The 16,856-nt window shown below is 45.0% G+C and overlaps 1 protein-coding gene across 1 annotated transcript in view; it reads left to right on the top strand.

Moving 5' to 3' along the window:
* Positions 1-15,626, top strand: part of PRKCG (protein kinase C gamma) — a 948,319-nt gene extending 932,693 nt beyond the window's left edge. The window contains exons 17-18 of the mRNA XM_063942766.1: positions 4,334-4,474; positions 13,569-15,626. Of these exons, the coding sequence (XP_063798836.1) occupies positions 4,334-4,474; positions 13,569-13,748 (321 nt within the window). The 3' untranslated portion in view covers positions 13,749-15,626. The remainder of the gene's footprint in view (positions 1-4,333; positions 4,475-13,568) is intronic.
* The last annotated feature ends 1,230 nt before the right edge of the window (positions 15,627-16,856 follow it).

Below are 16,856 nucleotides of genomic sequence, written 5' to 3'. Positions count from 1 at the left end.
TTTGACTCACCGATTATGACAACACCGCCTACTCATACACCGGAACGGATGGTCTTCACAACCACTTATGACAATGTCTCCAATAAACTCAAGGGAACTATACGGAGAAATTGGCCCATTCTCGCCACTGATGACCGTCTTAAATTGAAGAGGAGTTCACCACCTATGATGGCCTACCGTAGATCGGCTAACTTAAAGCAGTTACTTCTGAGACCAATGGCCGGCAATGAAGGTACACAAAGTACTACTTGGTTGCATGAGAGACGGCCCGGATGCTTCAAGTGCACTGGATGCACAGCATGCAGGGCCATGCTAACTGGTTCGCATTTTCCGCATCCGCACTCAGGTCGCCCCATAGCTATTAAATTCAGACTCCACTGTGCCATGGACCACCTGATCTATATTTTGACCTGCCCCTGCAGGCTGTACTACGTGGGTATGACCACGAGACGTTTTCGGGATCGTATGGCAAACCATAGGACTTCTATACACCAAGCCATTGCCACGGGTTCGGCAGTTCTGCCGGTAGCCAGACACTTTATGACATCCAAGCACCAGGTCTCTGATCTCAGGTCCAAACTGATTGACTGGATACCGCCACCTACCAGGGGTGGAGACCGCGCCCTACTACTGAAGAAAAAGGAAAAGCATGTGGATTCATAGACTTGATACAATAGCCCCAAGGGGAATGAATGAAAATAACCCCCTGTCTATTTTCCTGAAATAAGCTGTCGACTTTCAATTTCTGTAAAGCTATCGTATTGTACAAACACATTGCCGGATTTTGCATCATGTTTTATGTATATGCAACATGTGACCGCTGGTTCATTACACTGCTGTCACTAATGCCTGGACGCAGCCCACTTCCAGCGGAAGTGACGCGCTTGCGTTCCAGCCATGCGTTCCACACGGCCTGCGGCCGTGCTGGGGGCGTGTCTAGTGCCATAGGGATGGGTATTTAGCAGGGCCTGGTGAGGCAACATCTGTGTCTCCAGTTCTCCTGCAAAGCTGACTTTATGCTGCATCGTTGACATTGCTGACTGCCTGTGTATTCCTTGAAAAAGGCCCCGCTAGGGACCGAAACGTTGGAAATCGCTTTGAAACTTCATATGAACTGTGAGATTACCTGTGCATTAAAGTTACCTTTTGCTTTATTTATACTAAGTCTGGAGAGTGCTATCTTTTCCCACGAAAGTGGGATTTCCTGTATTGTACTGTGGGCCTGGCCTCTGTAGGGGCTGGACTCTGATAGACACCCCAGCAGTTGGCTTTAATACTGTGAGAGTGCAGGGATTCCTTAAATATATATATATATATATATATATATATATATACAGTGCCATAACTAGACATTTTAGCACTGTGTGCAAGAAACAGCATCAGCCCCCCCCCCCCCCCCCCTATACAAACCAGGGCCAGAGCGCGCCAAAAATGGAGGCTTCACTTGTAAGGGGAGTGGCCACATGGCTTCCTTTTACACATTACGACAGGCATAGCTCCCTTTTAACACATTACGGCAGACAGAGTCCCCATTTTTACACATTACGGCAGGCAGAGTCCCCATTTTTACACATTAAGGCAGGCAGAGCAGAGCTGGATTAAGGCATTGGGGGTCCCGGGGTACTTATGACACGGGGGCCCTAAGGTCTAAAATTAAAAGTATAGCGTATCGGGTAGTTTGGATAAATTATACTATATACAAAGCAGATGCTCAGTTCTCCCGCACAATAAATTCCACCTCGCTTGGTGCCCTCCACAGCAGAAGCAATATATCATAGAGTATTGGCGGCACTCACGGACTTGCAAGAATAAGCTCAGGTCGACACACCTGTCTTCTTTCAACGTTTCTATTTATTTCAACCTTCGTCAGGAATGACAAAGGTTGAAATAAACCAAAACATTGAAAGAAGACAGGTGTATCGACCTGAGCTTATTCTTACAAGTCCGTGAGTGCCGCCAATACTCTATGATATATATATATATATGGCTTGGGTCTGATTTGCTGGCGGTCAGAAATTGAATACCAATCGCGGCACTTACCTTTCCCCAATATAAGAGTTTGGCACTCACGGGTCTTGTAACATTGGTGTAACCGCTCACAAAGTTAGCATTTGGTATGTCCTCACAAAATGTTATCAAATTAAAATAAAACGTTAACAGAGGCTGTCTCTTTACCTGGAATGCTAACTTTTTGAGCGGTTACACCAATGTTACAAGACCCGTGAGTGCCCAACCCTCTTTCTCTCTTCTACTTGAAAACCCTAGGTCGGCCCCTGGGCACCTTACTGATTCTCTACTGCCAGCCACCAGCGTTGTATGTATGTATGTATGTATGTGTGTGTGTATAACTGTATATGTATATATATATATATATATATATATATATATATATATATACATACACATATGGTTTGGGTCTGATATGCTGGCGGTCAGATTACCAATCGCGGCACTTACCTTTCCCCAATGCCCCCCTAACCCTTCCTTCCCACAGTCAAAACCCTCCCCCTCCCCTGCAGCCTAACCCTAATCCTCACTGGTTGGTGCCAAAATCTAACCTCCCCTTCCCGCAGCCTAAACCTAATCCTCCCCCTCCACCACAGCCTAACCATAACCCTCCCCAGGGGCTCATAAACCTAACCACCCCTCCATGCAGCCTAACTGTAACCTAAACACGATGCGGCACTCTCGGCTGATTCAAATAAGACACAATACCACGGATACCGATTCAACGTTTCAGTTCCATACAAAGGTTTTTCGCATCCTGTTGACAATTCTATTGAATTGAAACGTTGATACGGTATCCGTGGTATTGTGTCTTATTTGAATCAGCAGAGAGTGCTGCATCTCATGTATATCATTGCTATTCAGCTGATGAGGGCACCAGGTGACAAGATGCTAGTTATGTGAGTGCTGGTCTAACTAATGTGTATGTTTGTGTGTGTGTGTGTGTGTGTGTGTGTGTGTGTATATATATATATATATATACACACACACACATATATATATATACACATACACACACACGAACATACGCACACACACAATTCAGAGCCTAATTTCCGATTTAATGTATAACATTAAATAAAAACATCAATATAGACATACTTACCGACCATACAGGGTGAGAGATTGAATGTTGCTCTGCACCCTGCCCCAGCACAAATCCCCACGCAGCTGGGGAACTTCCTTCTTCCAGCCTGCGTGCTCAGCCAATCACTGAGCCGCAGGCTGCAGCTTGACTTCTTGTTGGGCAGCTGAGCCGTCGCTCAGCAAACTGCCCAGCCAGCTCTGCAGCCGCAGCGCCGGCGGCTGTGATGAGCGGCGGCTGGTGGGCTGGAGGCAGTGGGGAGGGGAGCGCAACGCACTGTCGCGGATCGGATCTGATTAGAAATCCGATCTCAGGCGGGGGGGCCCTTTCAGTTAGGGGGGGCCCGGGGTACTTACCATACCATATTCCACAGTCTTTATGGGGTGGCAATAGGGGACTCAAACTATTACAATGTGAGGCACGCTGGATTTTTAGATTGGGTACAGTGGCCCCTAATGGACTTAATGAATATTCAGGCATTAACGTTTTGGCTAATAGTGGTTAAACATTTGAACTGTATCAGTATTTTTTGTTTATGCTGTGCCTGTTGGCGCATTAGTATGTGAATGTGACCTGCTCATATATATCGTATGCTGCTGTATGACAGATTATATACTTGTTTAGCCGTATATGTTACTATTTTTTATGGTCAGTTTTTGCTTTGTGACCATATTTGGCAGTTCTATTAGTGATTTATTGTGCTCTTTCAGCATCATGAATATGAGTATCAGTGTAATATGTTATCTTTCTGTGATTATTCTAATTAGCTGTGGCACTGTCTATGTATGGGATTCCGCTATTGTGATTACTTATACTAACCTGACCTAGTGCGAGCTGTATGTTTATTGTTGTTATTTGTAACTATGGTGATGTCACGTTTGAGGTCCGGCGTCTCGCGTCTGAGCGCCGTGACGTCATCATGAGTGCGCCGGGTGCCGGGCGCGTAGCCCCGCCGCGGCGTCCTCGTGTTACACAGGGTGATGCCTATTTAAGGTAAGATGTTTGTGTGTTCTTTTGTTTACCTGACGAAAATGCCACAAAAATAAAGGGCATTGAAACGTTGTAATCTATGCATAGTTCAAATCATTGGAGTGCCGCACCTTCTGTTCTAGCTGACTATCTCCTTGTGAGGGCACCCAGTGTGGTAACTATATAAGTGGCTGTGCCGGACCCTTGCCGATTTTCTATATATATATATACACATATTTATGTATATCTAAAATATATTCTTTTTCTTTGCAGTTGCTTACAAAACACCCCCTAAAGCGTCTTGGATCCGGCTGTGATGGGGAACATGATATACGCGAGCACGCCTTTTTCCGTTGGATTGATTGGGAGCGCTTAGAACGTCTAGAGATCCAGCCTCCTTTCAAACCACGTCCTGTAAGTATTCATTTCATTGAAATACAGTCCTACAGTATGTGTGTGAAAGGGAGGGGAGGGAGACTTGTCATAGTTCTAATAGTAATTATTTTGGTTACTTATATAGCAGCAACACATTAATTGCACAGCACTTTACAGAGCATATCATTATTTGGAATAATCTCACACACAGGGGAGGGTACATTGCAAATCCCATAATACACACAACCAGTAAACTTATTCCTAGAGTAACAGAAAGTTTTTAGAGTAAAACCAGAGAAATACATACAAGCTCATCAAAAACATACAAATCCCACATGTTGGGTGTGTCTTGATAGAACCTGTGGCCCAGCACTATAATGCACTAGTGGTAATCTCTGTGGCACTGTGCTGACAGAATAATAATAATAATAATGATGATGATGATGATGATAATAATAAATGCATTCTTATTTATTCTTATTAATTTACTGGTTTTGAATTTAACATCATGTGTAAATAGATAATGTTTCAGAAAATACTAGAGTAAATGTTTGCTAGAGAAAATCATTGCAGTTTCACCATGACACTAGTAGAAGAACATGCCCTTGCAAAGATGCCAGGGAGAAGAAGCAGGGGCGTCAGAATGGGGGCGGGGGGGGGGGGCAGCTTGCTCCCCCGAAAACTTGAGAGAGGCACCATCCACCCGTGCTCGCGACCGCCCACCTGGGCTGCCGCCGCAACCATCTTCAGCACTTCCCACGCTGTATTAGCAGCAGTGCGTCCGGCACTGCTACTATTACTTTACACAATGGGCATCGTTGAAGCTGCCTGCCCTGTGTGCTCTGCCCCCACCTTGTTTCCTGCAGTGTGTGTGCTCTGTGGAGACGTGCTGCCCATGACAGCAGAGATAAGCAGCAGCATAACCGCTGGCCATGGGGAAGGTGTAGGGAGAGGAGCAATGAGGAGGAGGAGGAAGCGCTCTACCAGGCGTAATGTGTATAATGGGCTCTACCGAGCATAATGGGCTCTACTGGGCGTAATGTGTATTGTGTATAATGGGCTATATCTGGCGTAATGTGTACAAGCGGCTCTACCAGGCATATAGTATAAAAGCGTCTCTACCAGGCGTAATGTGTATAATGGGTTCTACTAGATGTAATGTGTATAATGGGCTCTACCTGGAAAATGTGTATAAGGGGCTCTACCAGGTGTAATGTGTACAAGAGGCCACCCACTCCCAGCTGCTCCATAGTGTTCCGTACAGGCGCAAGCGACCTTGGCCAGAAGCTAGGGGCGCCAAACTGAGATTTTATCTTGCCCCCCCCAACTAAAAAAACGTTTTGACGCCCCTGAGGAGAAGGGTGAGGTACAGTGCAGAGCTCATAAGCCTGAGCCTGATATGGAGGCTCCACAGTGCTGGGTTGTAGGTGGGGAAAATAAGGCACTAGCCTCAAGGCAGCCATAATAAACAGAAACACAGTATTAAAGCTTTCTAACAGTCCTAACTAAAAAAAACCCATATAGGACGGGATGTACAGATGTGTCCTCCATCATCGCTGCATTTTTAATTAACCTTTCTGTAATCATAGCTTTCTCACGCACCCCATCTAAGCTCATTTACTTTAAACGTGTGTTAGCTGCTTTCTTGGTGGTAATTTAGGAGCTCTGTTGGTGACTGTCTTACCTTTAAAAGCCATAAGTTAGTTGAAGTCAATGGAGCTCAGTCCCATGCTCCTCCGTATGCAGAGAGCTCTGCAAATAAGAACACCCTGAAGTAACTGCGATTGCAATCATGGTAGCGGTCGAGATTGCAGTTTGTGTTGAGATCTGTCTCCGTATCTGAAAAAAGGTATGTGGTCCAATGGGGGGGAGGTCGTTTCTGGGTACCCAGAAACTCGCCCTGCATATTTTCCTTTCTCTACCATCCATAAGGGATATTGGGGACAGATTAGTACGATGGGTGTAGACGGGTCCAAAGGAGCCAGTGCACTTTACATTTTTTCAACTGGGTGTGCTGGCTCCTCCCCTCTATGCCCCCTCCCACAGGCAGTTTAGAAAAAAGTGCCCTCAGGAGAGGATGCACACTATGCAGGCTCCAGAGTCTTTCTTCAATTTCATTTAAACTTTTACTTATTTTGGTATCCTGTTTGGGCAACAGCATACCTGCGCCGTGGGAATCAGGGGGGGAGATGGTCATCGGCCTCATGAGGTGCTGAGCTGCTTCTCCGCGGCAGGACCACCGTCCTGAGGGGCTGTTTGTTCAGCGGGGCACTGCACCTTAACTGCCGCAGCTTGCCGCATACCCCTGACAGAGCCTGAAGGTGATTGTCGTGGTGAGTACATACCGAGGGTGCCCCTGGTTCATTGTGCGGCAGAAACATGGGTGAGGCATACGGGTCCCCCTGCGTGAGACTGGCAGGAGGTGTGTTGTACCAAGCATTTATGTGAGGCTACATAGCCTGTAGAGACATAGCCAGTATAAAACTTATTAGTAGCTCTAGCGCCATAGCGGGGGGTGGAGCTACATCAGAGCGGGCTCAGCTGCATTTTGGCGCCTTCCTCTGCATAAGCAGCAGCCTCATACAGCTCCTCCAAACGGTCATAGGATCACTGGTACCGGGTGGGGAGGGGGAGAGCCGCTATTAGTGCACAGTTCACATTCCTCTGGGGAATTTTCTGTAAAGCAGTATCACTGTTATATATTACTACATAAAACTCTGACAGTCTTACTGAGGCTGTACAGCGTTGGGTGCGCTGGTGTCCTCTCTTCTGTGTCTCCTCTCACATGCAATAGGACAGGCTTGTATTGTATTCAGTCTGTGTTGTATGTGTTTTGTTTCTGTATTTCATTATGGTGAAACAGAAGTCATGCAATGTGTGTAATGCCAGATTCTCCCCTATTTCATCGGGCTCAATATCCTGTGAGCAGTGTAGTCAGTCATCACAAAATGCTGATAACAACATGGGGGAGAGTCCAGAGCCTTCCTGGCTGTGGGCTATAAAAATATGATGTCGGATATGTCATCTCAGCTCACTGCCAATGCCAACAAAACACAAGAACTGCAACAAGCAGTAGCTAAGCCTAACTGCCAAGGCTGATGCTTTCCATCCCCCCCTGTCTACTACAGGTGCACAAAAACGTGCTTTACCTGCAATTTTATCAGATTCTGATGATGACGTACAGGTGGATGGGGATGATGGGGATCCCATTAGTGGGGATTCCACCCCTGCACAGGGTATCGTACCCCTCAAAACTGACAGTCACTTTTCCTGATTCCAAGGAACTGGATGATTTAGTTAAATTAGCCTGGAAAAATCCAGATAAAAAATATCAGGTGTCCAAAAAGTTTTTAAATACCTTCCCATTTGCCCCTGAAGGCAGGAAATTCTGTGAAGAATCTCCAGCAGTAGATGTCTCGGTCTCTTGCCTTTCTAAAAAGGCGGTGCTCCCTGCTCCGGGCTCTTTTACGGTAAAGGACCCGGGGGATAGGAAAATTAAGACCACTCTGAAATCTGTCTACACTGCTGCAGGTGTAGCTCAAAAACCGGTCATTGCTGGTTGCTGGATGACTCATGCCATTCACACATGGGCTACTCAGATTTAGGAGGGTCTTTCGGGTGATATGACCTTGGTTACTACTGTAGCATTCCTAAAACACATTCAGGACACGGCAAGGGTCCTCTGTGACTCCCTTAAAGAGATTGGCAATATAAATGCTAGAACCACTGCTATGGCTGTGTCTGCGCGCAGAGCCATATGGTTGCGTCAGTTGATGGCAGACGCTGACTGCAAACGTAATGTGGAATATCTTCCCTTCACAGGTGAATGGCTCTTCGAAGCTGAATTGGACACATGGATCTCCAAAGCTACTGCTGGGAAATCCACTTTTCTCCCTTCTGGGGCTCCGCCTGCTCGGCGTACCTACCTGGGAATATCTAGTCAGTCCTTTCGGTCCTCCAGATTTCGTTCTAGAGCCTCCAATGCAGCTAGAGGTTCCAGAGGTAAGCCTAAGAAATCAGCCGTTGCTGGTTCTCAAGAACAGAGCACCAGTTCAGCTTCCACAAAGACTTTGGCATGACAGTGCCCGCCCACCCCGAGGGGATCTCGTGGTCAGAGCTCAGTTACGTCACTACAACCACGTCTGAGACGGTTCCTGCCAAGATGCCTGGCTAAGGAACCTTATCTCTCAGGGTTACAAGCTGGAGTTTGACGGTGCTCCTCCCCAACAATTTTTCAAATCAGGCTTGCCAGTTTTGGAAGATATACGTGTTACACTACTACTGGCCATCGACAAGTTGGTCCAGTCCCTGGTCATTGTTCCAGTACCCCTGCTACAGCAAGGACAAGGTTACTACTCCAGTCTGTTCGTAGTGCCAAAACCAGACGGGTCTGTGAAACCCATTTTGAATGTGAAGTCCTTGAATCCTTACCTGAAGGTTTTCAAATTCAAGATGGAATCTTTGAGAGTTGTGATCGCGGGCCTGGAACAACAGGAATTCCTTGTGTCCCTGGATATCAAGGACGCCTATCTACATATCCCAATTTTGCCTCCTCATCAGGCCTACCTGCGGTTCACCCTACTGAATGATCACTGCCAGTTTCAGGTGTTACCCTTCGGCCTGTCTACAGCTCCGAGGGTGTTCACGAAGGTAATGGCAGAAATGATGCTCCAGCTCAGAGTCCAGGGGGGTCAACATTGTCCCTTACCTGGATGATCTCCTGATAAAAGCAGGTTCCAGGAAGCTTCTACTGCTCCATATAGATCACACTATCCAACTTCTGTCTCACCACGGGTGGATCCTCAACCTACAGAAGTCTCAACTGGAACCGTCTCAAAGGCTCCTGTTTCTGGGTATGATAATGGATACTGTAGCTCAGAGAGTGTTCCTCCCAGAGGATAAGGTGAGAACACTTCAAGAGATGGTTTGTATGGTCTCCGACCTCCTCGAGTTTCCATTCATCTTTGCATAAAATTGTTGGGAAAAATGGTAGCTTCGTACGAGGCGATATAGTTTGGAAGGTTCCATGCCAGACTCTTCCAATTGGACATCCAGAACAAGTGGTCCGGTTCACATCTTCAGATGCACTGGTGATCCAGCTGTCACCCCAGGCCAAGATTTCACGCCTGTGGTGGTTACAGTCTTCCAACCTGCTGGAAGGTCGACGTTTCAGGATTCAGGATTGGATCCATCTCACGATAGATGCAAGCATGAGTGGATGGGGAGCTGTCACCCAGGGGGCTCAGGTCCAGAGCAGGTGGTCCACCCAAAAGGCCCTACTTCCGATCAACATTCTGGAACATCAGGCTATCTACAATGCTCTGATTCAGGCCTCCCCTCTACTCAGGGATCAGGCGATCCAGGTTCAGTCGGGCAATGTCACAGCAGTGGCATACATCAATCGACAAGCAGGACCTGCATGCGAGAAGTGTCAAAAATACTTCTCTGGGTGGAAAGAAATTCAAGAGCGCTGTCCTCAATTTTCATTCCAGGAGTGGACAACTGGGAAGAGGACTTCCTGAGTCGCCACGACCTCCACCTGGGGGAGTGGGGATTACATCCTCATGTGTTTCAACAGATTGTCGACAGGTGGGGATACCTGCAGATCGACATGATGGAGTCTCGCCCCAACAAGAAACTTTGCTGCTACTGCTCTTTAACTGGAGACCATCAGGCGAGTGCAATGGATGCGCTGACGACACCTTGGCCTTACCGGCTGGTCTACCTATTCCCTCTGATTCTGTTGATCCCAAGGGTGCTCCAGCGGATCAGACATCACAGAGTACAAGCAATCCTGATTGCGCCGGATTGGCCCCGAAGGGCGTGGTACGCAGCTCTTCTGGACATGTCTATAGAAGACCCTTGCCTCTGCCACTAAGAAAGAATCTTCTTCAGCAAGGGCCGTTTGTCTACCCGGACTTACGGCGGCTTCATTTGATGGCATGGAAGTTGAGTGGAATATCCTAGCTCACAAAGGGCATTCCAAAAAAGTCTTTGCCACTATGGTGCAAGCCATAAAGCTTGTGACGTCAAAACACTATCATCATATCTGGAAGAGATCTGTCGCTTGGTGTGAGGAACGCACGTATTCACCTGCAGGAGTTTCACTTGTGACATTTCCTTCGTTTCCTGCAGGCTGGTATGGATAAGGGCTTACGTTAAGGTCCAGATTTCAGCTCTCTCCATTTTCTTTCAGAAGAAATTGGCTGTGTTGCCATAAGTTCAGACCTTCTTACAAGGGATAATCCACATACAACCTCCCTTTGTGCCACCTACCGCACCCTATGCTTTGGATGCAGTGTTGAAATTTCTACAGTCCTCCTGGTTTGAACTTCTGATGTTGGTAGAAGACAAGTACCTCACATGGAAGACAGTGATGTTATTGGCCCTGGCTTCTGGTAGACGCATCTCAGAATTGGGGGCCTTATCGTGTAAAAGTCCCTACTTGGTCTTTTACAAGGACAGAGCAGAGCTCCGGACTAGACAGCAGTTCTTTCCGAAGATTGTCTCCGCATTCCACCTGAATCAACCTATTGTGGTTCCGTCCCGTTCTGACGCTTTGGCCCCTCCGGAGTCTTTGGATGTTGTGCGTGCTTTGAAGATCTATGTCAGGTGCACTTCTCGGGTCAGGAAGACGGATTCCTTATTCGTGCTTTATGATGTGCAGAAAAAGGGTTGTCCTGCTTCAAGGCAGACCATTTCTCTCTGGATTAGGCTTACTATCCAACAGGCCTATGTGATGGCAGCCTTACCTGTTCCTCAGTCTCAGAAGGCCCGCTCTTCAAGGTCAGTGGGCTCTTCCTGGGCGGCTGCCCGTGGAGTCTCGGCCTTGCAACTATGCCGAGTGGCTACCTGGTCAGGGAAGAACACTTTTGTGAAACTCTACAAATTTGATACCCTGGCCAAAGAGGATACCCAGTTTGGGCAGGCGGTGCTGCAGCAGTCTCCCCACTTTCCCATCCGTGCTGGAAGCTTTGGGACGTCCCCATTGTACTAATCTGTCCCCAATATCCCTTGTGGATGCTAGAGAAAATAGGATTTTAAATACCTACCGGTAAATCCTTTTCTCATAGTCTATAAGGGATATTGGGTGCCCGCCTCTGTGCGCTGACTTTCTGCAGGTTCTCTGTTATGTTACCTGTTCGGCTGTTTTCTGTTGCCAGCTGTTGCTGGCACAGTTATGTTATGGTGTGCTGGTGTGTAAATGTCACCACACTTCTTGTTGTTATGTTCCTTCTCTCAAGTATGTCCTTTCTCCTTTGGGCACTGTTTTACCTATAACTGCCTGTGGGAGGGGACATAGAGGGGAGGAGCCAGCACACCCAGTTGAAGAAATTTAAAGTGCACTGGCTCCTTTGGACTAATCTGTCCCCAATCTCCCTTATGGACTATGAGAAAAGGATTTACCGGTAGGTATTTAAAATCCTATTATTCTTACCCACCATGGCATCAAACTCTGCTACTGTCACTGGGGCATAAGCTATTGTGATAAATGCTATACATGATTATTAAGATTGACAGGAGGGCTCTGTGAGGAGCTAAAAAGTTTATGGGATGAAAACTAAAACAATAGGGGCTTTAAAAAAATGGGCAGACTAGCACAAAGTTCCGTACCTGTGGCAACTCGGAGGCTATTATATTTAGAAATAAAGTAGAGAGAGATAAAGTATCAGCCGGTCATTTCCTATCATTTTTCAAACATAGCCTGCAACATGGATATTAGGAGCTGATAGGCTGGTACTTTATCTCTCTCCTAGGCTTAGTAGATATACCCCAGTACAAGAAAACATGATAATCATTAGGGCAGATGTACAAAGCCTTGCAAAGTGATAAAGGGGAAAATGACAAAAAGTGCCAGTCAGTCCGCTCCAAACTGCCATATTACAGCTGTGTTTGAAAAATGACAGTTACAGTTGGAGCTGGTTGGTTGGTTGGTAGTTTATCTATCTCAACTTTACCACTTTTAAAGGCTTAGTACATCTGGCCCTATGATGTTCATAAAAGCTATGTAAAGCTTGCCATATAAATAGTAATATACAGTACTGTAACTAGACATTTTGGTGCCCTGTGCCAAAAAGCGAATTGGTTCTCCCCCATTACTCGAAACATTTGTAGTGGTACACGCCAAAAATAAATGTCTGTGGCTTTGTGGGGTAGGGGCGTGGCCACAGAATAGTACCAATTCACATTTCACCACACAGTAATGTCGATTATTCACATTACATGGCATAGTAGTGTCCATTATTCGCATTACACTGCTTAGTTGTGTCCCTTATTCGCATTACACCACACAGTAGAGCCCCTGGGACCTACTGTCTGTCAGCCATATGCACCTAACGATCCCTAGACCTGATGGATGTCACTCATCACCTGCATATTGTAGGTGAAGGAGTGGGACCCCTCCCTACATAGATACACTGTGCTCTTATTCTCTACAGTCTCTTTTGCATCACCACCTTCCCCACTGTACTTACCCAGCTACAGCCTCCTTTCACCCCTTCCTGCTGAGGACATGGGCCCAGTAGAAGGAATAGCAGAAGCTGGTGCCTCCTCCCTTGCACTCAACCTCTCGTGGGTGGTTAGCCATGTGATGGAGACCCTCCCGGCGTTGTGAGCCCGGTGATGGAGCCTTCCAGATGTGATTGGACTAGAAGAGATGTCATGATGTGTCTTCCAGTCCCAAAATACACTGCGGAAGCCAGGAGGGTACGGAGCACATGGACAGGCAGCTGCAAAGTTGCCCGCTATAATGTACGTGGTGGTGCACCCTGCAGAGAAGGAACCGTGCGGACCGCTACATTCATTAAAGTGGCCAGCAGTGCAGCTAGTGGTGGCATAAAAACATTACATCATGGGTGGATGCGGAGAGTTCTTCACCTATAGGGTATATGTGCTCTGTGCTGAGCACCGTCTGCACCACCGTAGTTATGGCCTTGGTAATATACATTCATATTTTAATATATTACACTTTTTTTCTCCCTTGGATTATGTTAAAGTAAATTAATGTTCAGTGTAACCTTTTAACATATATGATCATCTGTCACATAGAGCCCAGCATTTTTTATGTTGAGCCTATAGCTCCTTTTATCTGCTATAATTTGGCTGATTCTTTTAATTTTCTTTTCTTTTGCAGTGTGGGAAGAGTGGCGAAAACTTTGACAAATTCTTCACTCGAGCTGCTGCAGTTCTTACACCGCCAGACCAAATGGTCTTAGCTGGAATCGACCAGAGTGAATTTGCTGGCTTCACGTTCATCAATCCAGAATTTGTCCATACTAATCCTCATAGCCCTGTGCCCATATCTCTGGTGTGACCTCTCCACGTCTACCACAGGGAGCAGATGGATTTTTTCTATAGCCCCAGTCCTTTGGCCAGCATGGTATACTTGATAATGGCTTTCTTGGCAATTTATGCCCCCCATTTCCTCCTTCTTCCCTCCCTGCATCTTGGAAAAGCACTCAGTGTTGTAACGTGCTGTGTAAGGGGGCCAGGATGCAATAGTGAATCCATTCCTATGGGACCTGACACTGATCTGGCATTTCACTCTCTTCAGACCATGTGAAAAAGCTCATGAAGTTTTACAGTTGTGTCTGTGTTTCCTATGGGTTGTTCAGTGTCTCCAGATATCATGATAAAGAATGGAGCCGTTGAAGTTAGGTTACAAGATCACGTGCACAAAACTGGAAAGGAGTTGAATTTTTATTTCAATGTTGGAACTTGAATACGATGAGAGCTTGTGAGTCTGAACTGCTGACGTACATTCATACTTGAAGTTATACTGGATTTCAGAATTTCCCATTTACTTTTCACAACCCCCAATTGGAATGGACTAACCACTGGCTGCATCTTCCCCCAAAATTGCATCTAGCACTGCCATGCATGGCCATTTAATATATTTGTATGTGTATAATATATCTAGATGTTATTATGTACATGTAGACACAAGCATCCCCTTTACTCTCTCTGATGACTTTCCCACACACAATAATATATGTATTATATACTTTGATCATCCGCTTATGTGCATGAGCTGTGAGAGATCATACTGTGTATACACACTAGTTAGTTTGATACATTTTGAGTCTTTCTGGACTTACTTGGTATAGAAATAGTGGACCAGAACATCTAAGGCAGAATAACTGGTTTGGGCTTCCATGAGTGTATTTTGATACATAATTTCCATGTATGCTGAACATCTTAATTCTAGTGTTTACAGGTAGTTTCACAAGTATTAAATGATGCAACTTAAGACTGCTTCTGGGACCAACTTGAAGGAATTTTCTGTTTCTTATGAAATAGTTTAGCAATTTATTCACAGGGTATATTACAGTATATGTCACTTAGGGAAGTTCTACCAAGCCGCTCAGTTGTAACAATTATGCAGGTTACGCTCTGGATACTTCTCGTTAGAACATCTGTATAAGTATACGTGATATCAAGTTTTTATATTGCACACTGGTAGTTTAACTGGACATACTGAACATGCATTATATTAAAACAAAAACTAGTCATTGTATTTATGATGTAATACCAGTCTAAGGAAATAGCTTATGATAGTTGGACAACATCTTCTGATCTTGTTTTTCATGCTGTTACCTTAAAGTGGAGAAGAAAGTGAATTAAGGCAATTGAAATAATTAGGATGCCTAATGAACTAAACTGGGAAAGCAGAAATAAATTGGTATTCATTGGGCTCATTTTGATTTTTCAGCGGTTGCACACTTCACAAGCTGAATTTAAAAAAAGAGAGAGTATCATTTGTAGAGGTAACCAAAGGCAAAATGTCTTTTCATTTAGATCAGTAAGTTCAGGATGGTGATGTGAGAATGCCGGTACAAGGTGCTGCAGATAGCACGGGTCTTCATACCAGCTCAGAGCCGACAGGAACTAGTCCTTCTATTGTAAAGGTTATAGACATAATGCTACAGCCTTCAGTGAGGGAGAGACTCCTATGCAGGGAAGGTTATAATGCCTCTATCTGACTATGTGGATAAAGAAGAGTGCATGCTTACCATTATTATTACTTATGTTACATTATTAATGTTTAGTAATGTCTTTGAACTCAGAGCTTGCAATATTAATAATATACAAGCATAACTATGATGTCTCTAGTTGAATTATGACTAAAATATATAAGATTTAAATTTAAAGGAGAGATGGTAATCTGAAAATAAATTCTAATTAAAATGTGCTTTTATTCCTGTCACATTATTTTTGATTTGTGTTTTTTATTATTTGTAGAATTCATATTGTACTAGAGACCTGCACTGGCGAAGTATTATACTTTTATAATAGACGACCAGCAGTGATGCTGTTTAGCAGCTATTATCTCTAGGGCCTCGGTAAGAGAACATATCAGATTTCTTATAGGAGATGTATTTGGATGCATGGATAAGAATAGCTTATTATTCCGATGAGGCTGACAAGAATTTTGTGCACACACTGTATCATGCACTACTCAGCGATTCAGTCCGGTTATTTGTTTAACGAAGCCCTGAGTAATCCTTCATCAAACATACACATTATTAATAGATACGTTTGCCAATGTTTCCCAAAAGACTAACAGTAATGTTGTGGATTTTTTTTGTTCAGCTACTTTACTGCTGAATTACAGTAGTAGGCATTCTTAGATGTTAGCAAAGTCTATTAATTGGGTGCTCGTACTGTCTCTAATCTCACATATATAAGCAGACCTGTCATCTACAAGCCACGGAAGTATCCATTTTGGTTCTGAACCAGAATGCAGTCTGACTGAGACACTGCACGGCTAATATTCATGAGGTGTCAGCTACTGGTTTTCTTGTGAACCTTATTTAATAAATTCCCTTTATGTATAGTTCAGTGCACAAAATACACTTGCCTCTTATTTCTCTTCCTGCGGTACAGCAGAACAAGGTTTAGTGGAAAAGTTGTGAATTGACACATTTTGGTACTTCCCCCCCCTCTTGCAATGGTTCAACATGTAAGTGGGGTCAGACGTGTTTCACCACAAATTGCATTGTCAAGCAGAGGCCTGCTCACACTCCCATGGAAGTGAGCAGGATCTGAGAAGCTGGTCTACTCTCCCAGGAGTGCAGAAGAAATGGGAGTCTGCCAGAGATTCTGTAGTCAGTATAATTTAGGCAAGTGTAATTTAAATTATGTTGTCCATTTAAAAAATATATATTTAGACCGTTTCTTTAATACTTTCTTTTAATACATGTTTTACAGGCTGAAGATGTTGATGTTGCTGTTCATGAAGAGGGTTATTCACTGATTATATTTTTCTATTATGTAACAAACTTAAAGAGGCACAGGACCAGAATATAATCAACGCTATGTGGTCTATTCAATTGAAGTCGGAACTGCCGGCTAGTTTGAAAGACGGCAGTTTCCGACTTTTTTTAGGTTGAATCGTGATTCGACCTATTCAATGGTACTG

This window comes from Pseudophryne corroboree, chromosome 10, assembly GCF_028390025.1.
Source record: "Pseudophryne corroboree isolate aPseCor3 chromosome 10, aPseCor3.hap2, whole genome shotgun sequence".
NCBI lineage: Eukaryota > Metazoa > Chordata > Amphibia > Anura > Myobatrachidae > Pseudophryne > Pseudophryne corroboree.
This window is presented reverse-complemented; position numbering and strand designations above follow the sequence as displayed.